General features: G+C 47.1%; 1 protein-coding gene across 2 annotated transcripts; it reads right to left on the bottom strand.

Moving 5' to 3' along the window:
* Nucleotides 1-2,813: 2,813 nt before the first annotated feature.
* Eef1akmt1 (EEF1A lysine methyltransferase 1) lies at nt 2,814-19,468 on the bottom strand. Of its 2 annotated transcripts, none has more exons than XM_021639075.2 (5): nt 19,361-19,384; nt 14,710-14,908; nt 9,882-9,964; nt 3,751-4,031; nt 2,814-3,252 (listed from the first exon to the last, which is right to left on the bottom strand). In XM_021639075.2, the coding sequence occupies exons 2-5, from the start codon at nt 14,851-14,853 to the stop codon at nt 3,116-3,118; spliced, it is 645 nt and encodes a 214-aa protein (XP_021494750.1). In that variant the 5' UTR covers nt 14,854-14,908; nt 19,361-19,384; the 3' UTR covers nt 2,814-3,115. The 2 variants fall into 2 exon arrangements, with proteins under 2 accessions (XP_021494750.1, XP_021494748.1); XM_021639073.2 differs by having other exon boundaries at nt 3,075-3,252; nt 19,354-19,468.
* Nucleotides 19,469-19,969: the final 501 nt, after the last annotated feature.

The raw sequence follows: 19,969 nt of genomic DNA, 5'->3' as shown, positions 1-19,969 counted from the left end.
GAACAGATTGACCACTGCTGAAGAGCATCCAGGGTCCAAAGGCCATGAAGCATGTTGCCTGCTTCTTAAATAAGCCTGAGGGCTAAGCTCAGCTGCTAGAGTGCTTGCCTTGCATGCTTAAGGGCCCTGCTCAAGCTCAGGCACTGAGGGCGGGGGGGGGGGGGGGTTGCAGTTCGTGACCTGGCTCTGTAGGCCTGACACTTTTGATGAGTCAAGTTGTACCCTGCCTCTCTTTCCTAGAACAGTTGCACAGCCTCTTGGATGAAAACACTAGCTTACAGGACAATGCGGTTTCTGATTTCTCCCCTGTGTACAATTCCTCAACTGGACATTTCATTTCTACACATAATTTGTCATTTAATGTCTTTCTGGCAAATTGGTTCATATGGAAACAATAACACAGGGACTGTTGTTTAAAGAACATACAACAACATACAACATGTGCCAGGTGCCTCATAAAGACAGCACTCTTTTAAAGTGCTGCTGTGTGGGAACAGGACGGCCAGCGTCTGAGGAGCGGTAACAGATTTCCCCTGCTCCTGAGCACAGACTCCCACGTGCCAGGGCTCTGCCTCTGGATTAGCTGAGACAGGCTTCTGCTGCAGAGGCAAGCCCATCGTCTTAGCTAGGGTCACCGTAGCTGCGGGGAGACACCGTGGCCCGGGGGAAACTGGGAAGGAAAGGGTTTATTTGGCTTGCATCGCCCCTTATTGAAGGAAGTCAGGACAAGAAAGGAAGTCAAGCAGGGCGGGAACCTGGAGGCAGGAGCTCATGCAGAGGCCATGGAGGGGTGCTGCTTACTGGCTTGCTCAGCCTGCTTTCTTATAGAAACCAGGGCCATGAGCCCACAATGGGCTGGGCCCTCCTCCATCAGCCACTAATTAAGAAAATGCCCCAGAGGCTTGCTTTCGTTCTTTGTTTTTGTTTATTTGAGACATGGTTTCTCTGTGTAGCCTTGGCTGTCCAGGACTCGCTTTGGAGACCAGGCCGGAACTCAGAAATCCGCCTGCCTCTGCTTCCCAAAAGGTTGGGATGAAAGGCACGCGCCACCACCGCCCGGCCCAGCCTGATCTCTTATAGGGCATTTTCTCAGTTGAAGCCCCTTCTGATGACTGCAGCTTATAGAAGCTGACAAAACACTAGCCAGCATACACTTGAACCAGGCTATGCATCGTGAGTTGTGGCTATGGCCCCTTGTCAATGGCCTCGTTTTTTAGTTCATTTCAGTGCTCTTGCTATCCTTTTATGAAAAACTTTCAGACTGAGTGATTCCTGAAACTTCATGGGCAAAACTAGCCAGCATAGGTGTCTAACGGCCGGGATCATTTCTCCTCTCCTGCAAGTCAATGGCGGCCCCGCCCAGGGCTAGCTGATAGAGCAGCTTCTGCCTGGAGAATCAGGTCAGTGGGGGTGGGGGGTGGGGGGGTGACGTGTGTCGGCAAAGCAAGGCATCCTTTCCCAGAGACGGGGCTTAATTTTTTTTTTTTTCGATTTTGACAGATTGTAGGTCTCAAAAATCACCAAACCACCTTGTGTACCTCTAACATTTTCCATGAAGGGTGCCAACATGATGGCTCCATTAGGGGAAAGGTTTTTATTGTGGGCAAGAGACAGCATCTATCCAGGGGCATCTGGGAGAGTCCAGAGCAGAGAAAGGAAGCCAGACTGGACATGGCCAGGGCAGGGGGAGAGGATAATGGACATAGCAAGAGACAGGACATAGTGAGAGAGCATGAGAGCAGAGAACAGGTAGTGAGAGTGGTGAGATAGCAAGAGCGCTTGGGTGGACAGATCATGTGGCTATAAAGACTAGCTGGGGCGAGGGACTCCTTTGGGGGATAGAAGGCTGGTTTCGTGAGCTCCAGAGGAACACTGGCTTTTATCTAACCATCAGAAATCCTTCTGCAGTCCAGCTAGAGCTCATATCTAAACATGTGGAGGGCCTGAGACCTGGCACCCTGAAAGTAGCATGTTGGGTAACTGTAGTGTGATGTCACAGCCTGGAGAATGGTGCTGACTCTGTCCTTGATGCCATTGGCGTCAGCCAGATCCATGTGCACCACGTGACATGATCACAGCAGATCTGTGAAACTGCCACCACAGAAAAGGACAGAACATCCCAGGACCACAGAGAATGCCCCTTTGTGGCCATTCTCAGCCTTCTTTGCCATGCCCAGTCCTGATCCCTGGCATTGCTATCCTGTTCTCCATTGGCAAACACTGATGGGAAACTTACGGAAGGTGGTTTCCCACGAAGTGTGATGTCCCTTCAGAGCTCTCCAAGCTCTACATAGCCATGGTTTGTTTGGAGACTTGCTATGTGACCCGGGCCAACTCAAGCTTACACTCCTCCTGCCTCAACCTCTCTAGTGCTGGGATTACCGACAGGCGCTGCCTTGTCCCAGACAGCTGTATCTTGGTTGCTGTGTATCTTCTGGAGGATGGACGGATGGAAAGAGCTGTCACAGCAAGGATCACACCTCCAGCTCTGGAGGCTGGCTCGGCACTCATCACTCTCTCAGTCTGGAGGGAGCTGCTGAGCTGAGCCACATGCTGGGTTAGCAGCCACATTCACCTCAGAGCGGAGGGGAGGTGGAGCGCAGGATGAGCTGGAGCTCTGGTTGCTTGGATCAACCTGCTTCCCAGAGGCAGGCCAGGTCTCTGAGTAGCTGCCAGGACACTCCAGTGACTACACAGGAAAGGCTGCACGTTCTGTTTTTACAGGTGTTGAACAACTGGACAGCTTCTAACATGTCTCTCCACTCTGAGTCCTTGGGCCAGGGTCGCTGCAAACAGCCCAAGCTTATAACAGAAACAGCAAAGATAAGTTTTATTTTATTTTGAAAATTAAGGCAAGAGCAGGACGCAGTGGTACAATCCTGTAGTCCCAGTGCTCTGGGAGGCAGAGGCAAGAGATCTCTATGAGTTTGAGGCCAGCCTGCTCTACAGTGTGAATCCAGGACACAGAGAAGCCCTGTCTTGAAAAACCAAAGCCAATAGAGTCCCAGTCCAGGGCAGAGAGAGGGAGGTCACAATGTGTCAACAGAAAGAGAATAAAGCAGGAAATGGACATGTCACCTGGAGTCCTTTTATTATAACATGATGCCATGTGAATTCAGGTTTCACAGTCCAGCCCAGACTCATAGTTCACATAACAGCGGAACTCATTGGCCAAGTTTCGAGAGTGTTCTGGAATAAATTTGCACATCTTCACACCTAGGAGCCGGGCTGCCTGCTCTTCCATGATGGCTCCTGTGAAGAACAGACCAAGTGAGCTAAGAGTCAAATGAAAGCCTAAGTGTGGCCGATCTGAGCTCTGTGTGGGCCCTAGAGGAAGACTCCCACATAACTGGCACATGCAGGAAGGGACAGTCCCACTGGACACAGAATACAGTCTTTATATTCCTTTACTTCCTCTGACATGTTTGTAAACTGCCTACATTTTTTTGTGTGGAAGTATGTGTTGTGTGATACATAGATGTGCTATGTGTGTGCATGTATGTGCTCATATGGTAGTGGCTATGCAAAAATGAATAGTTACCATGTATCCATGTGTGTAGGTCAGCCCATGGTAAACACTTTACATGGACCACATCACTCAATTTGTAATGGCCCTCTGGGCACAGAGAGGTCACATGACTTGGTTAGGGTCATGCAGTAAGTGGCAGATTCAGGATGCAGTGCCAAGGTTTCTGCAAACTTAAAGCTGGCACCCTGACCCAGGCTCTCAGGGTGTGAAGGTGTACCCACCCGTGCACAGCAGAATCTTGCCCCGAGTCAGGAACCGGATCGTTTCGGATGTCTTCCTGAGACATTCCTCAGACAGGTAAGGAGGATCTGCAACTACAATATCGAAACTATGCGCAGCGATTCTTCCAGGCAAGTCCAGTGGATGATTGTAATCATAGAAGATGAACTCCTCCCCATATATGGCGAACCGCCTGTCGTATTCAAAGATGTGTGCAGAGACGTGCTGCCTGTGTAGCGCCCGGAGCTTCTGGTACACACTGGGCGCGCTCACACACGCGATTCTGGAAGTGAGTGCGTGACTTGAGATCACAAATGGTGTAAATAAAAACTTTCAAAAAGTCTCTGTGCTCAGATTTTGTTTTTTTCTGATTTTAGAAAAAGTATTTTAATTTGGTTCCACTTAAAGCTTAAAAGAAGATTCCGTATCCCCTTAGTGAACACACATCCACATTTCCACACACAGGACACTCAGGCCCATTCAGTGGTTTATATGCTGTCCCTCCATCCACTGCATTTGCATCCATGTGAAGTCTAGGACTTACTTCACTGTATGTAATTATGACTGCTGCACCTGATCCCTTTTCACAACATCTCACATGGCATATGCTCATTCCCTAAAAGGGACATCTCATGATGGTTTAAGGCTAGTCTCTCTGAAGGCGTCATACATAAGGCTGCAGTCGGTCTCCTGAAGCCTCACCACCTTAAGCCACGCAGTTCCTGGTGTGTGAGCTTTGGTGACGGCTGCCCTGTTTAGTCTGCAGGCTGTTTCTGTCAGTTCACACAATTACTAGGGCATCAAGTACAGTGACTATGTTTCATATTAGACAAAATTACACCAAAGATCTCTAGTCTTCTTCTAAATCTCAGTATTTGTAAACAGCATTTACTGCACATGTTCAAACTTCAACTTTTCTTGGTGAGATCAACACAAGAAGAGAATCACTAGAAACCTGTACAAAATATACAAGCCACTAACAACAGAATGCAGCTGAACACTGAGAGCGCCCATGTTTTTAGCCCAGTTCCTTCGGTCTAAAGAAAAACTCTGAAAATAAAATGTAGGATTATAAGCTCTCCAGCTCTGCCTGATGAGAGGAACTCTAAAGACGCCTTTCTTGCTAATACAGAAACCAACATTTTTCTTAACAAGCTAAGCTCACATTTTCTTAAAGGAAGTAACAGTGTAAGTAAATGTCAGCGATGTTTTAAAAAAGTTTACAGTCTTCATTTCTGAGGAAGCTGATATTTAAAATGTCTGGCTGCAGCCAGGTGTAGTGGCACACGCCTTTAGTCCCAGCCTGGTTTGCAGAGTTCTCGGACAGCCGGGGCTACACAGAGAAACAAACAAACAAAACAAAACAACACATACAAACCAAACCAAAACATCAAACCCAAAACATGGAATTCATAATTTTGAGGCATGAAAGTATATACTTAAGTTTATGGGAAAGTATTAAAACGTATCAGAGACACATTGTGACCAAAGTTAGATAGAGTTAACCCAAAGCCTGAGGTCACCTATTATTTCATGTTGAACCCTAGCCCAATCTAAGTCTTTGTGGGCTTTTTGGTTGGTTTGTCTGTCTGAGACGGCCCAGGTTGGTCTCAAACTTGATCTGCAGCTGTGGTCATGCTGAACTTCTGATCCCCTGCCCGGGGCCTCCTGAGTGCTAGGGCTGCAGGTTGGGCTCCAGCCCAGCTCTCATGGGCACAGAGCCCTCGGTGACTTCTGGGGGAGGACTGGCGCTGGAGACTACAGGGAAGAGAGGCTGGCCTTCCCAGCCCTTTCCCTCTGTGCCCTTTCTGGCTTCTGGATTGTGTTATGTGCATGTACTGCCATGTTTAAAAGACTTACGGCCCAGAGAGACAGGCAAAGCATTTGCTGGTAAAGCCTGATGACCTTATTTTTCATGCCTGGAACCCATGTAAAGAAAATGAAATGGGCACCCAAGGCTGTGCCCTGACCTCCACATGCATGCTGTGGCACGCTTGTACCCTCACACAAGCGTGTATACACACATCATATAGAAACACATACCGAAACAAGTATGTCTTGAAAAGGAGTTAATTTTACATTTAAGCTTCTAGAATGTGAGATTTTTTTCTTTCTTTTTCTTTTTAAAAACTTAACATATTTTCACTTTATGTGTATGAGTGTTTTGCTTGCACACATGTCTGTGTCCCACATGTACACGTGGTGCCCAGAAGAAGGCGTGGCTCCTCTACAACTGGAATTACAGTTATAAGCCTCCATGTGGGTGGCAGGCTGAACCCAGGTCCTCAGGAAGAGGAGCCAGCGCTCTTAAGTTAACCATGGGGCATCTCTCCAACCTCTTGTTTTATCTGTTATGTATGTGTGTGTTTGGGTATGTGTACATGCATGTATGTACACACATGCATTCATGATCTTCAGAGGCCATAAGACTCAGATCCTTTGGAAATGGAGTTACAGGTAGTTGTGAGCCACCATGCAAGTGCCAAAAAGCTAATGCAGGGCCTCTGCAGGGGCAGTGAGTGCTCTTAACTCCTACCCATCTCTCCAACCAGACACGCTTCTTGCAGAGGCTGTGAGGGCTTTGCTGGCCAAACACTCCTGCAGCAGACAGTAACCCCCTGTGTTACACCCTGTGTCCAGGGGAGGACAGGAGCCCCGTGTACAGTACAAAAAAGCAGAAGGAGCCTCGGGGCAGGAGAGAGTGCCACTGTTCAATGAGGATAACAGCAGCTGAGGACCGGATGGATGCTCACAGAGGGGCTTAAGGAAGAGAAGAAAGTAACGATGTTTTACTTGAAGGCCTGGCTCCCAGCAGGTCACACCTGAAAAGTTCTAAAGGTTCTAGAAGTTCTAAATACTTCAGGCAGGGCATGGTAACACTGTTAGGAGTAAGGTCTGGCTGAGATGGTGTATCCCTGAAATCCTGGCACTCAGGAAGCTGAGGCAGGAGGTTATCAGGCTGGGAGTTCAAGGCCAGTCAGTTCTGACCATTGCTACATCATGAGGCTTTGTCTCAAACAACAGCAGCAACAACAACAAATAACAATGGAAGAAATGAGAGAAGAGAGCAAGGAAGAGATGGCTGGCATGAGGGTTTTCAGGAAGTGGAACCAGAGGGACTGTGTGCAAATACCTGCTTGGCCATGCCTTGCAAGCTGACCTCACACAGGTGACACCCCTGTGGCCTCAGTGGCAACTTTAATATGTAGAGGATAAACCCTAACTGAAAGATCCATATCATACTCCCTTCTCCCAAGGCTCTGGGATTCCCTGGGGAGAGGGGAGGAAAGGCTGAAAGAATGTAGGAGTCATGGTGATGGATGACTACAAGAAAAGCAGCGCTGTCTGAACGAAGATGGCACTCAAACACACAAGTTCACAGCATTTAAGACAGCACGCTCAAGACTTGTGCAGGGAGCTGAGTGTGGCGGCTCATACCTCTGTGAGTTCAATGCCAGCCTGGTCTACATATTGCATTTCAGGACAGCCAGAGCTCCACAGTGAGATGCTGTGTCAAAACAGTAGCAACAGAAAGACATGTGCAAGCTCAGGTCAGACAAAACTGCAGCACAGAGAGGAGAGGTGGACACCAAGTACCACCCCCAGCTAAGGAGCTTCTGGCAGTGGACACTGCTGGCAAAGGGACAGTCAGCTTTCTTTAAGGCTACAGCCCCTGGTGGTTGATCACACTCCAGTGAAGGCCGTAGTCCATACAGACTGGACCTGATGGGTTAAAAAAGAAAAGGCCGGTAAGGTGGCCCACACCTGGAATCCCAGCACTTGGGGAGGCAGAGGCAGGAGGATCTCTGTGAGTTTGAGGTCAGCCTGAGTGAATGCAGGACAGCCAAGGCTACACAGAGAAACCTTGTCTCAAAAAACCACTGGCCCAAAAAGAAAAGAAGGAATTAAGGTGGGCAGGTGGGAAGGGCGCCACCTGGGAGGAGTAGGCAGTAAATATAATCAAAATTCATTGCTCAGCATTCTCAAAGGTTCATAAGGCAACGGGCCTCCCTCAAAAAAAAAAAAAACCCCAAAACCAAAAAACTACAAGTTAAAAAAAATGCAGAGTATAACAGTAAGCACCCCAGAGGTGTCGCCGCAGCAGTGACGCTGGTGAGGACAACGGGAGGGCAGGCGTCAGCAGGCCTCAGTGTGTGCCGCTTTTACAGTGTCCTGCAGACACTGACCTCACCTTTCAGGAAAGAAAGCTGTCAGGTTTGGTGGTACACACCTAAAATCCAAGCATTTGGGGTGGGAGAGGCAAGAAGATGAGACCCTCTTTAAAAAAAAGTTGCTTCCGATTAATATTTAGTGATAAAACCAATAGTTAATGGGAAAATCCAACATAACTAAGAAAATACTATCACCAAATGTTATAGCTTCAACCTCAAATGCCCTATAGAGATCCGTAGTTTGAAGCTCTGGCCTCTGGCCTGAGAAGGGGCTATGAGAGGAAGCGGGGTCACTGGAACACGCTTCCCTGCTTTGCTTTCTGGTCACCTCTGCCTTAATGTGCTGCTTCCCATAGGCAACCCACCATGACCAAAACCTCCTGAATAAGCCACTGTCTCAAGTATTTATCAGTGGCTGAAAGTCAACAAGCTAAGAAAAAAACAAATAAACAGCAAAAGACAGACAAACAAGACTTCCAGCTGAAGAAGACATATGGAGCACACTCAGTCCAGATGTATTACCACCAAGGTTAAGCAAACAAGCAAATTTTCATTGTTTTGTTGTTTGGACATACGTTTCTGAGACCAAAGGGAACAGGACAAGGGATTAAAGCAGCTACACTCAGGAGGCTGAGGAGCAGGCAGGGGTGGTGGCTGGCTCGTTGGCCTGGTGTTAGCAGCCAGGGGAGCTGAGCAGTCCTCACTTAGGTCACGGCATCCCAGGGGCGCAGGGTAACGCAGACCCAGGAAACTCAAGACCCAGGAGTGGAGGTGGGGCTATAAACAGAAGCTGTTGAAAGGTTTGTTTAAGAAACAGCTTGTTCCCAGGATTCTCTTTCATGTCCCCATTCCCTGAAGTAACTGGAGAAACCTGGAGGAATGTTCTGTAGCTTGGGGGACGCTTGGGAGGGAAATGCCTGACACAGGTGATAAGAGCGGTACCCTGTGGGAATTAGATGGCCCGGATGCAGCTGGTGGAAGAGCATCCAAGAAAGGCTCTGGGCTCTAGCACCACAGTGGCAGGAAGAAGAAGAGAAATTAGGCACAGTGAACCAACTGGAAGCCACTCTTCCTCCGGGCACCAGATACTGTGTAACCTCCAAACAGGAATGAGGAGAATCTTGCCTGGACCTCCAACCACCATAATGGAAAATACCTAGGGCTCCCTGAGAAATAGCTCATCCTGATCTCACTATAGAGAACACAGCAGAAGGAGGGGCTGGGAGCTGAGCTCATGGGTAGACCCTCAACTTACTCCCCAGCACAGGCCAAACAGAGTGAATAGATGAGGTCCACCCTTAGGTCAGCTCTCTCAGCTTTTTAGTGTCTCACCCACTCTTGGATATGAAGGAAGAGATGGGTCTCAGTAAACATCTGAAGTCCAATAGAAACCTAATATCGAATAAACAGGAAAAATCACTTCAGTATCAACAGAGGGTGTACAGGAAGGAGACATGACTCATGAGCTGAAAGCTTAGTATCCAGCTGGATGTCATCTGGAGGGGAGGGGATACTTAGTAGGTGGTCATAGGTGGTCACTAGGGATGAGTCTTTGAGGGGAGATGAGAGAATCATATCCCATCCTTAAGTAATAGAAGTTACAAGAACAAGAATACAAACCAAACACACACAGCAGTAGTGATGTGGGAAATCAGAGAAATAATTTAAGATAACCTCCCAAATCAAATGTGGGCTTTTGGGGTGCTCTAGGGTCCAGTTTGACAAAGGAAAGTTGCACATCAAGATTCTGAATACTGCCAGGCAGTGGTGAAAGTGCACCTTTAATCCCAGTTCCCCGAGTGACAATATTTACATATTATAATCCACACTTTCAAGAAACCATCTTATTTAGGAAGGACATTCAAAATTCATTTATACATTCATCTGTGCATACGTGACATGACTGTGTTTCCGTGTGCTCCTCAAACTGGAAGAGAAAAAGGAACAAACTTGAACCTCACCTGCCGCCTTCTCCTGCAGCAGCAATCGCTTCCTGTGCAAGTCGCAGGGCCGTGTCCTCACTGTACCAGAACTGGCTCAGCTGCTACAACACAAACAGTTGACACCGTCTCAGCACTCCCACAAGCGGCCTTTCAGCTTGTCCCTCATCAGCCAGTGCACACATATTTAACTTGTCAGCAACTGACTTTTCTTCTAAGTTATTAATAGGTCCAGTACCCCAGTACACCAACACAATCTCCACCAGTGACCGCTAAGGTCACAGAGCTAGCACCGATGGCCAGCCAATGCTCTCCTGATGGCAGGTACCCCACCTGAACCAGATTAGGCTTTCAGAGCCAGCCGCCCCAAACTGCTCCAGACAGAGGCAGAACATGCTGAGGACACCTATGGCCGGCCAGTGTTTTCCACAGCTTCCCGTCTTCACCTCCTCCATGTTTCCCAAGTTACTTGCTTTGTTCCTTACAGCTGTGGTTTTAGTTTTGATGTCTTTAAATTTCTGGTGGTCCATACTTACATATTCGTATTTGTAAGTGAAGGATGTTGTTACTGTCGGAAAAGCACTTTGGTTTTCCTCTGTGGTCAGCCCAGTTTTCCACCTCTCTCTCCTAACAAGACCAAGGTGTCATGCAAACACAGTCTCTGATTTACCATCTGCCCAAGGTCTGGGGGTGCAGGTCAGTGTTTGCCTGGCATGAATGGGGATCTTCCTTCTAGCAGGTTATCTTTAAAGTAATGAAAATCAGTCAAGGATACAAACAAGCCAAGAGCTTGCCCTGTGAGAAACAGGTAACAAAAACGCAGTGTGTACCCACACAGTGGACCATGGCCCATCCAGGGGGCCCACCGACATGTGCTACAATGTATAGGAGTCTTGGAAACACTGAGAAAACACCGGGGGAAAAAATCAGACTAAAAATCCCACGTGTTAAGTGACTCCGCTCCTATGAAATACACAGAAGAGGCAACAGAACAGGAACAGAAAGTAGATGAGGGTTGCCAGGCAATGGGAGGACTGCAGAATGGTGCCCTAACAGCTGAAGGGGAGAGGTGGGTTTCCTCCTGAGGCAGTGAAAACTGATGGGCTGGAGAGAGAGCTCAGTGGTTAAGACCTCCTGTTGCCCTTGCAGAGACCCCGGGCCATGCCCAGCACCCATGTGGTGGGTCACAACCATCTACAATTTCAGAAGCAGGAGATCCAATACCTTCTTCTGACCTTCTTGGGCACTGGGCATGCACATGGCACATATACATACATATATGCAAGCAAACACTCACACGCACAAAAATAAATGAATGGTTCTGTAGGCTGGTAGCAGTACATGCCAACACTCCTTGTCTTGTCTCTTTACAAGCTAATTTTATGTCATCAATTTTACCCATCATCTGTTTCTTACCCTAGATCACAAATACTGCACCTTAACATTTTTATTATTTTTACTTAACACTTTACTCCATACAGATTCTAGTTCTGTGTGCAGACAATGAGGACTGAAGTTTAAGTGGAGGTAATGCAGCTCCCCTACTTGCTGTCACTCTGGATGTTTTCTTTTCTGGAGAAGCCACACTGGGCTGTCTCCATGGCCTCTGCCCCACTGAGGCCATGTCTACACTGAGACTCTAGCATTTTGTCATCACAGCAGCCATCACTCCTGCCATATTTACTATTACCCTATCCTTGATTGTTTATTTACTTATATTATTTTTGGATTTTTATTTGTGTGCTCCTGTGTGTGTGCGTGAGTGCTCAAAGAGGCCAGAAAAGGGTGTCTGAGCCCTGGAGCTGGAGTGACAAGCAGTTGTCAGCTGCCTGTGAGTCTCTCTAGCCCTGGTGTTGCTGCTTTGTATTACTGGTATTAAATCATTATTTGGAGACGGGGCTTACAACCTAGGCTGGAACTTCTCATGTAGCCAGACTGATGTCACACTCATAGCCTCAGCCCCTCGGAAAGCTGATGTCACAGGTGTGAGCTACCAAGCTGGCTAAATGTTTTTCTTTTTCCTTTGGACTCCTGAAATTGAATTCAGGGCTTTGTATGTGCTGGGCTGGGCAAGCACCCAGAGCCTCATGCACAGAAAACAAGCACTCTAGCCACCGAGCCGCACCCCCAGCCCTAGCAGCATGTAGTCTTACTCCTGGTCCTTTCAAAGGCTTATCTGGAAAGGCTTACTAGTCACAGGTCTGTATGACTCAAAACAAGGCAGCCTTCAAAATTACCACAAGTAAATTTGTTACTCAAAATAGCAAATGGGATGAAAGTATGCACAATTCTTTATATCAGTAACATTTTCTGACTAACGAAAACCAGGATTCTTATGTATTTCACATTTAGTCTGCATAGCAATGGCTGAATATGTGCTTCTTAACAAGTTTCAAATGGTTCCAAAGACAGAGGTGCATATGCATTTCCCTGTACACATGAATTCATGTCTGTGTCTACACAGATTCTACGTGGATTGTTGGTGGAAAGCCCCCCAGGGCAAGGAACATCACAGGAGCCTTTCATTGCACCAGAGGCAGGGGACAGCTAAGCCACACAGCTGTCTGCAGGGAGGCTCCAAACGACCCCTCTTCTTCCTCATCCAACACTATCAGGGGCCAATGCTTTTCGCTCTCCTTTTGTCATTCCATAAGAAAAATAATTTTTTTCTTTTTCCTTTCTTTCCTTCCCCAACTCCATTCAAGAACTATTGCTCCTTTTACCCCTGTACTGATAATTTTGGGTTTTTTGTTTGTTTGTTTTAAAGATTTATTTATTTTACACACATGAGTGTTCTATCTGCAGGTCACATGCATGCAGGAAGAGGGCATCAGATCCCAGTATAATAGTTTAGAGCCACCATGTGGTTGCTAGGAATTGAATTCAGGACCTCCGGAAGAGTAGATAGTGAGCCATCTGACCACTGAGCCATCTCTCCAGGCCCAAATTTTAGTTTCCTTAAAAACACAGGAATATTATAGAAATGTTTTTGTTTTAACCCCAGGTGTGGGAGCATGGGGCTGCTCTGCAGCTCCTGACTATGGTTTGCCTCGTGCTCTAGCAGAGGCGTGGTTTTGCCAGCTGCAGATGGCTTCTGTGAGTGAGTGACGTTTGGAATCCTGGGAACTTTTCAGAATATGTATAAAGCCAGAGCCATGGTAGGGGTTGTTGTTGGTTGCTGTTGGTTGTGGTTTGTTAAGCAGTCCTGTGCAAAGAACCCAGAGGAAATTAGATGTCCTGATGGTTGAGACAAACCTGCCCCAAGGAGCTTGGCACCTCCAATCAGCAGGAAGTGGTCTAGAAATAACAACATGATGACCCTTTTCCCTCTATCCTTTTTTCTCTCCTAGCTAGTGTTAGGGGGTGGAAAGTGAGAAGTAAAAGGGTGGAGAAGCATGGAAGAGAAAAAAAGAAACCCACAAAGTCTGCCAGTTACATAACCCCACCTCCAAACACCAACAAAATGGTGGGACTAAAGCCCAATCCTTTTTTTTTTTTTTTTGGCTTTTCGAGACAGAGTTTCTCAGTGTAGCTCTGGCTGTCCTGGAATTCACTCTGTAGACTAGACTGGCCTCAAACTCAAAAATCTGCCTGCCTCATCCTCCTGAGTGCTGGGATTAAGAAAATTCCCTTCCCCTTGGGGTATTTCCTCAATTTTATCAACAAACTAAATGAAAGCCTCAAAACTAGATAAGCAAGTAGTGAGAATGAACTAGCTTTTGTTCATGCTTTTATATATTTTGTACAACAGCCATACATTACTTTTGTAGTCAGAAAAGAACTATGTAATATTCTAAAGATTAAGCAGAAGAAAAAGATCACCCAAAGAATAATACTTCAAATTCATGCTACTTATCCACAGAAGATTAAGATAAAGGTGAAAACACATTGAAAAGTCAGGTGTGATAGTATACCTACAGGTGGAGGCAGAAGATCAGCAGTTCAAGGCTAGCCTTGAACAAAACAACAAAAACACACAAGGAAAGAAGATCATGAGAACGAGGCGATTGATTAGGAAGAACATGTGAAGTAAAGGAAAAGGAACATTTTTATAATGTGGTTTTAAGTGGGGTTGGGAGTGGTATACCTTAAAGCTCTAAACTGGGAACAAAATGCCAAAAATTGAAAGAAAAAGCAAACAAACAAGACATAAGACCTTTCTCCACTACCCAGTGACAGGGAAAGACCGTTACTTCACAGTCAGCAGACACATTTAGGACCTTGTTACTCAGCTGATACTTCAAAGTATTCAGGTTAGGGGTTTTCCTCAACAGTCTTATTTTTAATTCCTACTTTTTAACTTTAATTTTTTTGAGACAATGGTTGGCTATGTATCCCAGGCTGTCCCGAAACTCACGATGTAGCCGAGGTGGACCTAAGGCTGCTTGACCCTCCTGACCCTGCCTCCTGGGCTCTAGGATTACAGGTATGAACCACTGCCCCGTACTATCTTAATGCATAAAATCAGAAATTATCCTGTTCCTAAAAATTCTCTCATCAGCCTCTCATTGCACGTTTCAGTTCAGCTACCCCTTTTCCTGGCCTGCCGGGTTCTATGAAAACCAACAGGGTGAGCCTCTACCCAAGAACAAAGCATTAGTTACTTATGGACCGGACATTCTTGTCCCACTACCGGTACACTCCTCCTCTGATGGCCAGCCGGCCTGCTGGTCAGAGCCAGGAAGACCTGCACGTACTGTCCCGGCCGGCCATGTCTGCTTTCTGCCCTTGCTCCCTATACAGCTCTCGGTTCCTGCGTGCCAGGGGGTAGAGGGAAGACAGGCAGGGCAGTGGCCAGGCAGCGGGGAGCGGCAAGGTGCTGCTTCCCAATATGGATGCTTTCACTCACCCAGTTCTCCTCTATTGCCCCGACGCTGTATTTGTCATCTCCTCCTGGGCTGGGAGCTTGCTTCTGCTCAGCATAAAATTCCTGGAGAGCTGCTAAGGTGTGGGAAGAAAGCTGCGGTATCTCATCATCTTCCGAATCACTCATCTCACAAACTGTCAGCGACGTGCAGAGCAAGAATATGTGGATGGACTTGTTTCCTCTGTCCACCCAGAAACAATGAGGACAAAAAATTATTATTATTTTCTGAGGTAGGGTTTTTCTGTGTAGCCCTAGCTGTCCTAGAACTCACTCTGTAGACCAGGCCTCGAACTCACAGAGCTCCGCCTGCCAGGGTTACATGGAGGCACTGTCTCGGAGAGGAACAAGCAAACAAGGAGGACTAGGAAGGAGCCCCTCCTGGAGGGGTCCTCTGACCTCCCCGTAGGTGCCGACCCACACCTGCATGTGTGCACACAGTGTGCTCTAATGAAAGCACTCACGTTTGCGTCTTTCTTTCCCAGCAGTCTGTAAGTTTTCTGTAAGATTTACTTCTGCCCCTGGTGCACTTTCTATAGGTCACTAGTACTTTGGGTTTACTGAGGTCCTTGGACCTGTGGAGTTTACAGTTTTGTATCCGTTTTGATAAAAACCTTGGCCATGTGGGCTCTGGGTACGGAACTCAGGGCAACAGGCTTTCCTCACTGAACCACCTCAGCAATCCCCCAATTTTCCTCTTTGACATTGCAGTTTTCATCTCTACAAACAGGAAGCCTTTTCCTAGCTACACTTAAAATGTTCTTTTGTTTGGTTGCTTTTTATTTTTTTCTTTTCTCTTTTTTTTCGAGGTAGGGTTTCTCTGTGTAACAGCCCTGGCTGTCCTGGAATTCTCTCTGTAGGCCAGGTGGCCTCAGTCTCAGATACACTGCCTCTGCCTCTCCAGTGCTGAAATTAAAGGTGTGTGCCACTAAGCCAGCTTTTTTTATGTTTAATCTTTTCCCTTCGTTTTTCTTTTTAACCTGTATGGGTGTTTTGCCTTCATGTATGTCCGTGCACCACACGAATGCCTGGTCCCCGAGAAGGGGTCACTGTGCTTAGTTACCTAGTGCCCAAAGCCTTGAAAAACATATATGCATAGCCTAGATGTTCTTTAACACCTTAAACTGAGGATTGTGACCTCATCCATGAGGCTTCATAGCTAAATGTGCATGGGGGTGGGGTGGCATTGGTAAAAGGTTACTAAACAAGCAACAACCAAAAGTTAATTGAAAAGTCAGCACATGACTCCGAGGCTGTCCTGTGTGGAACCGTGCTGCGCTTCACAACTGCCTTGCTTCTGCACACACGAGGCCCAGCATCAAACTGCACAACGCCAGTGCGTGCTGCCTCGAACAGCTCAGCGCAGACACAAGCCTGCCACACCACGACCGCGCTGTCTGCTCTCTGCAGTTCTCTGCTCTTACAGAATGAGTCACAGAAAACAGACTTGACATTTTCCTACTGCATTCCTCAGCACTTAAGAATCAAATTAGTATCTTTGGGTTGTGCTGAGTTCGGATATTTGATTTTTAAAACTGTTGTTTGTGGGCCTGGAGAAATGGTGCAGCAGTTGAGAGCACACACTGTTTTTGCAGAGGACCCGAGTTTGGTCCCCAGCACCCACACTGTGAGGCTGGTAACTGTGTAACTCCAGCTCCGGGGGATCCGTGCCTCTTCTGGCCTCCTTGGGCACTTGCGCATACACACAAAAGGACACAGAATTTTTTTTAAAATTGAAAAACAAAATGGTGTTGGAACTAGTCAACTTGAGTTTCATAAAAAGTCATTTAATAAAATCTCCCTTGTAATTAAAGTCCCTGCGATGACACTCATGAGATACCTACCATTCACAGCACACACTTATTTGAAGTGTTCTAACTAATGACAAGACAGCTGACCAGCTCTTGGAAATGTTGGTGACACTCTACATCCTGCAGTAGTAAATATTCAGCCATGACTTAATCCATTATGTAAAAAGAATCAAGTATGTCTCTTAGTATGCAATTCTGTCTTTTTGTTGAATAGTAAAACTGTATGTACAGCAAATTGCTTTAAAATAAACTTATGGGGCTGGAGAGATGGCTTAGTGGTTAAGAGCAGAGGCTGCTCTTGCAGAGGACCTGGGCTCAGTTCCCAACACCCATGTGCTGGCTCATCTGTAATTCCAGCTCCAAGGGATCATACATGCAAAGGGCCCAAGCATAGACAATAAAAAATAAAATTTATGCTTACTATCAGTAAATGTTTGATTTCATTATTTTATATGCATATGTATGAAAGATGACTTTTTGTTTGTTTTTTGAGACAGGGTTTCTCTGTGTAGCCTTGGCTATGCTGGACTCACTTTGTAGACAAGGCTAGCCTTAAACTCACAGAAATCCGCCTGCTTCTGCCTCTCTGAGTGCTGGCATTAAGGAGCGCACCACCACGCTTGGCTGCCAAAAAATTTCTTAGGTGAGAAAGGATCACGAGTATAAAAAGACCTTCATATATTGCTGTTTTTTTAAATCCCACCAATTTCCAGAAAAAGGCTAAAATATTAATTTTAAATTTGCATACACAGCAGTCTTGCCTATCGCAGTCCCTCCTCGTCCTAAAAATCTATCCTACATATATACATACTCATACATGTATATGAATATACATATCTAAAACTTGGTGATACCCTGTAATAAAATACTGAGGGCTTAGGGTATAGCTTAGTAGCAGAGTGCTCGTACAGCATGTGCAAAACTGGTTAACGCCCAGGACAACACACAGAAAATACAAGCAACTTCATTTAAGTAGAGCCCAAAAGTATGCAACTGAAAACAAGTACATCACAGCCGTAAGATTAAATAGTGCTTACCTCTGTGTTTACTAAAGTAGCAGTGTAAGGCAGAAGTTTCTGTCATTATTAACCTTTTTTGTGGGGGAAGGAATATGGAAGAAGGGGTTTCATTATATAGCCCAGACTGTCCTATGTAGCCTAGGCTAGACCCAAACTCATGACCGGCTGCCACAGCTTCCTGAGATCACAGGTATGTGCTACCCCATGTGGCTGTTTTATACTGTTTCTACACAGTGGGTTTGTGAAATTCTGTCAAGCAGGCCTGAAAGGGCCGTTGGTATTTCCTGGCTCTGGGTCAGTGGTTCCCCCGGGAGAACCAGGAGTAACTCTTCTGGAGAAACTCTTGCCATCATCTGCAAAGATTTTTGGCTTCACAATCAAGGGCAATGCTGGCAACCAGTGGGTAAAGGCCAGCTGTAGACAGCTGTAGCTGGCCTTTGCTGGCTTTTCTATAGCTCATGGGACAGCGCTCCACTTAAAGACATATCCAGCTGGAGAAGTCCTTAATGCTGAGGCTGAGAAACCTCGGAGACAAATGGCAATGTGGGGAATGCTCTGTGACAGTCTGGCTTAGCACTGGGGACCAGCTGAAAGAAGTAAAGCAGCAAGTGGCAGTTTACCTTGACAGGAAGGCATGGGAACGGGATTACAGGAAGACGGGACGCCAAGAGCAAAGGAAGTCTGCAAGATCATTAGTAGCAGGGGTTCTTTTTTTTTTTTTTTTTTTCGAGACAGGATTTCTCTATGTAGCCTTGCATGTCCTGGACTTGCTCTATAGACCAGGCTGGGGCTGGTCTCAAACTCATAGCTCTCCGCCTGCCTCTGCCTCCTGGGATTACAGGCAGGTGTGTGCCACCCTCTCGCCTGGCTGGGACTCTTTGTATAAAAATCTATTACTGAAACAACATCAAAAAGCTGACTATGCTGTATGTTTCCATACAGCACTATCCTAACTTCTGCAAGACACTTAGGTCAAAACAGCATAAGCCAGCAGAAAGAGAATCTACCAAAGTTTCACCCCAGGGTCGTCAGTAACTGCAGGGGGGGAGGGGACCTATAGTAGCAGACGATGGAAGAAAACCGCCTGTCAGGCATGCTCAACCTGTGGCTCACAGACACGTGCGCCCAGGATAAATTTTTTTTTTTTTTTTTGCAACTCAGTTGTTCCTTTCTGAGCACGGATTCTGTGGACAACAGTCATTTTGCAATGCCAAAGGTTAAACGTGCCTGGTACATATCCTCTAAAAAAAATTATTTGTTTATAGAGCCAGGGTTTGTTTGTGTAGCCTTGTCCTGGGCTCGCTGTGTGGACCAGGCTGGCCTCGAATTCACATAGATTCTCCTGCCTCTGCCTCCGGGGTGCTGGGATTAAAGAGTGCGCTGCCACCCCACTCCCCAACCTGCTATGAAGTCGTGTGCTTTCATTTTCATACAAGGCTGTCTGTCTTAGCCAAACCTGCCCTCCCGCTTCTGAATACAACTTATCCTCTAATTTATTTTTAAGAGAAAGACTGTTGGGTGTGATGACGGCAGGCATTAACGCTAGCTCTAGTGGATCACCGAGTTCGAGGCCAGCCTGGCTCCAGTGAGATGCTCTCAAAATAATGAACCCAGTCACAACCCGAGAGGAAACTTCCACCGAGAACGCAAGCCACAAACTCGTGCTAAGGTGGATGGACGGCCCTGGCGGCCAAGCCCTCGCTAAGGCCCGTGTCCTGCGCGTGGCCGCTCCGTCTCCACAAACCCCACCCGGAACCGCCCTCAGCCCTCGGCCGCCCCACTCCGCGGCCGCCACTCACCACTGACCATGCGCAGTCCGCCCGGAAGAAGCCGTGCGTGGGGCGGCGCTGCCGCGTGTGCGCAGGCGCAGAGCGGGCGGAGGCGGCCCTGCCGGGCTCTCGCCGCCCAATGGCGGGTTCCGGGTGGCTTCCCCAGGGAGGGCGTTCATTAGGTTGGGGTAGTCTGGCTGTCTTGTACCAGTGGTTGTCCAGGCAGTCTTACAATTGAAACACTGACTGAAACAATCAAGGATCCTAATATCAACAGGATTCAGAAAATCTTCCAAACCCGTTGGCCTTTCAGAACTTTCGGTGAAGTCACAGGTAGTATATGAACACATTACACCAACCAAACTACCTTTCATGGTAGCTGGCACACAGTAGGCCTTAATTGAAACTAAGCAGTTGTCAGATCACAGGTCATTTTCTTCCTTCCCCAACGGCAGCCCTACATTATGTGCCTGTTGTTCTCACGGATTTCGTGATCTGGGTGAGCGGCTCTAAATCATTGGTGACATGAATGAATCGCTCAGCTGCTGGTGCCATTCAGCAACTTGATAAAGGGCTTTAAAAAAATCTTATTTTGTGTGTGGGTGTTTTGTGTGCGTGTACGCTACACAGTATATGCATTCAGAGC

Source organism: Meriones unguiculatus, chromosome 9 (genome assembly GCF_030254825.1).
Source record: "Meriones unguiculatus strain TT.TT164.6M chromosome 9, Bangor_MerUng_6.1, whole genome shotgun sequence".
Classification (NCBI taxonomy): Eukaryota; Metazoa; Chordata; class Mammalia; order Rodentia; family Muridae; genus Meriones; species Meriones unguiculatus.
Note: the sequence above shows the minus strand (reverse complement) of the source record. Positions and strands in the feature narration are given on the sequence as shown.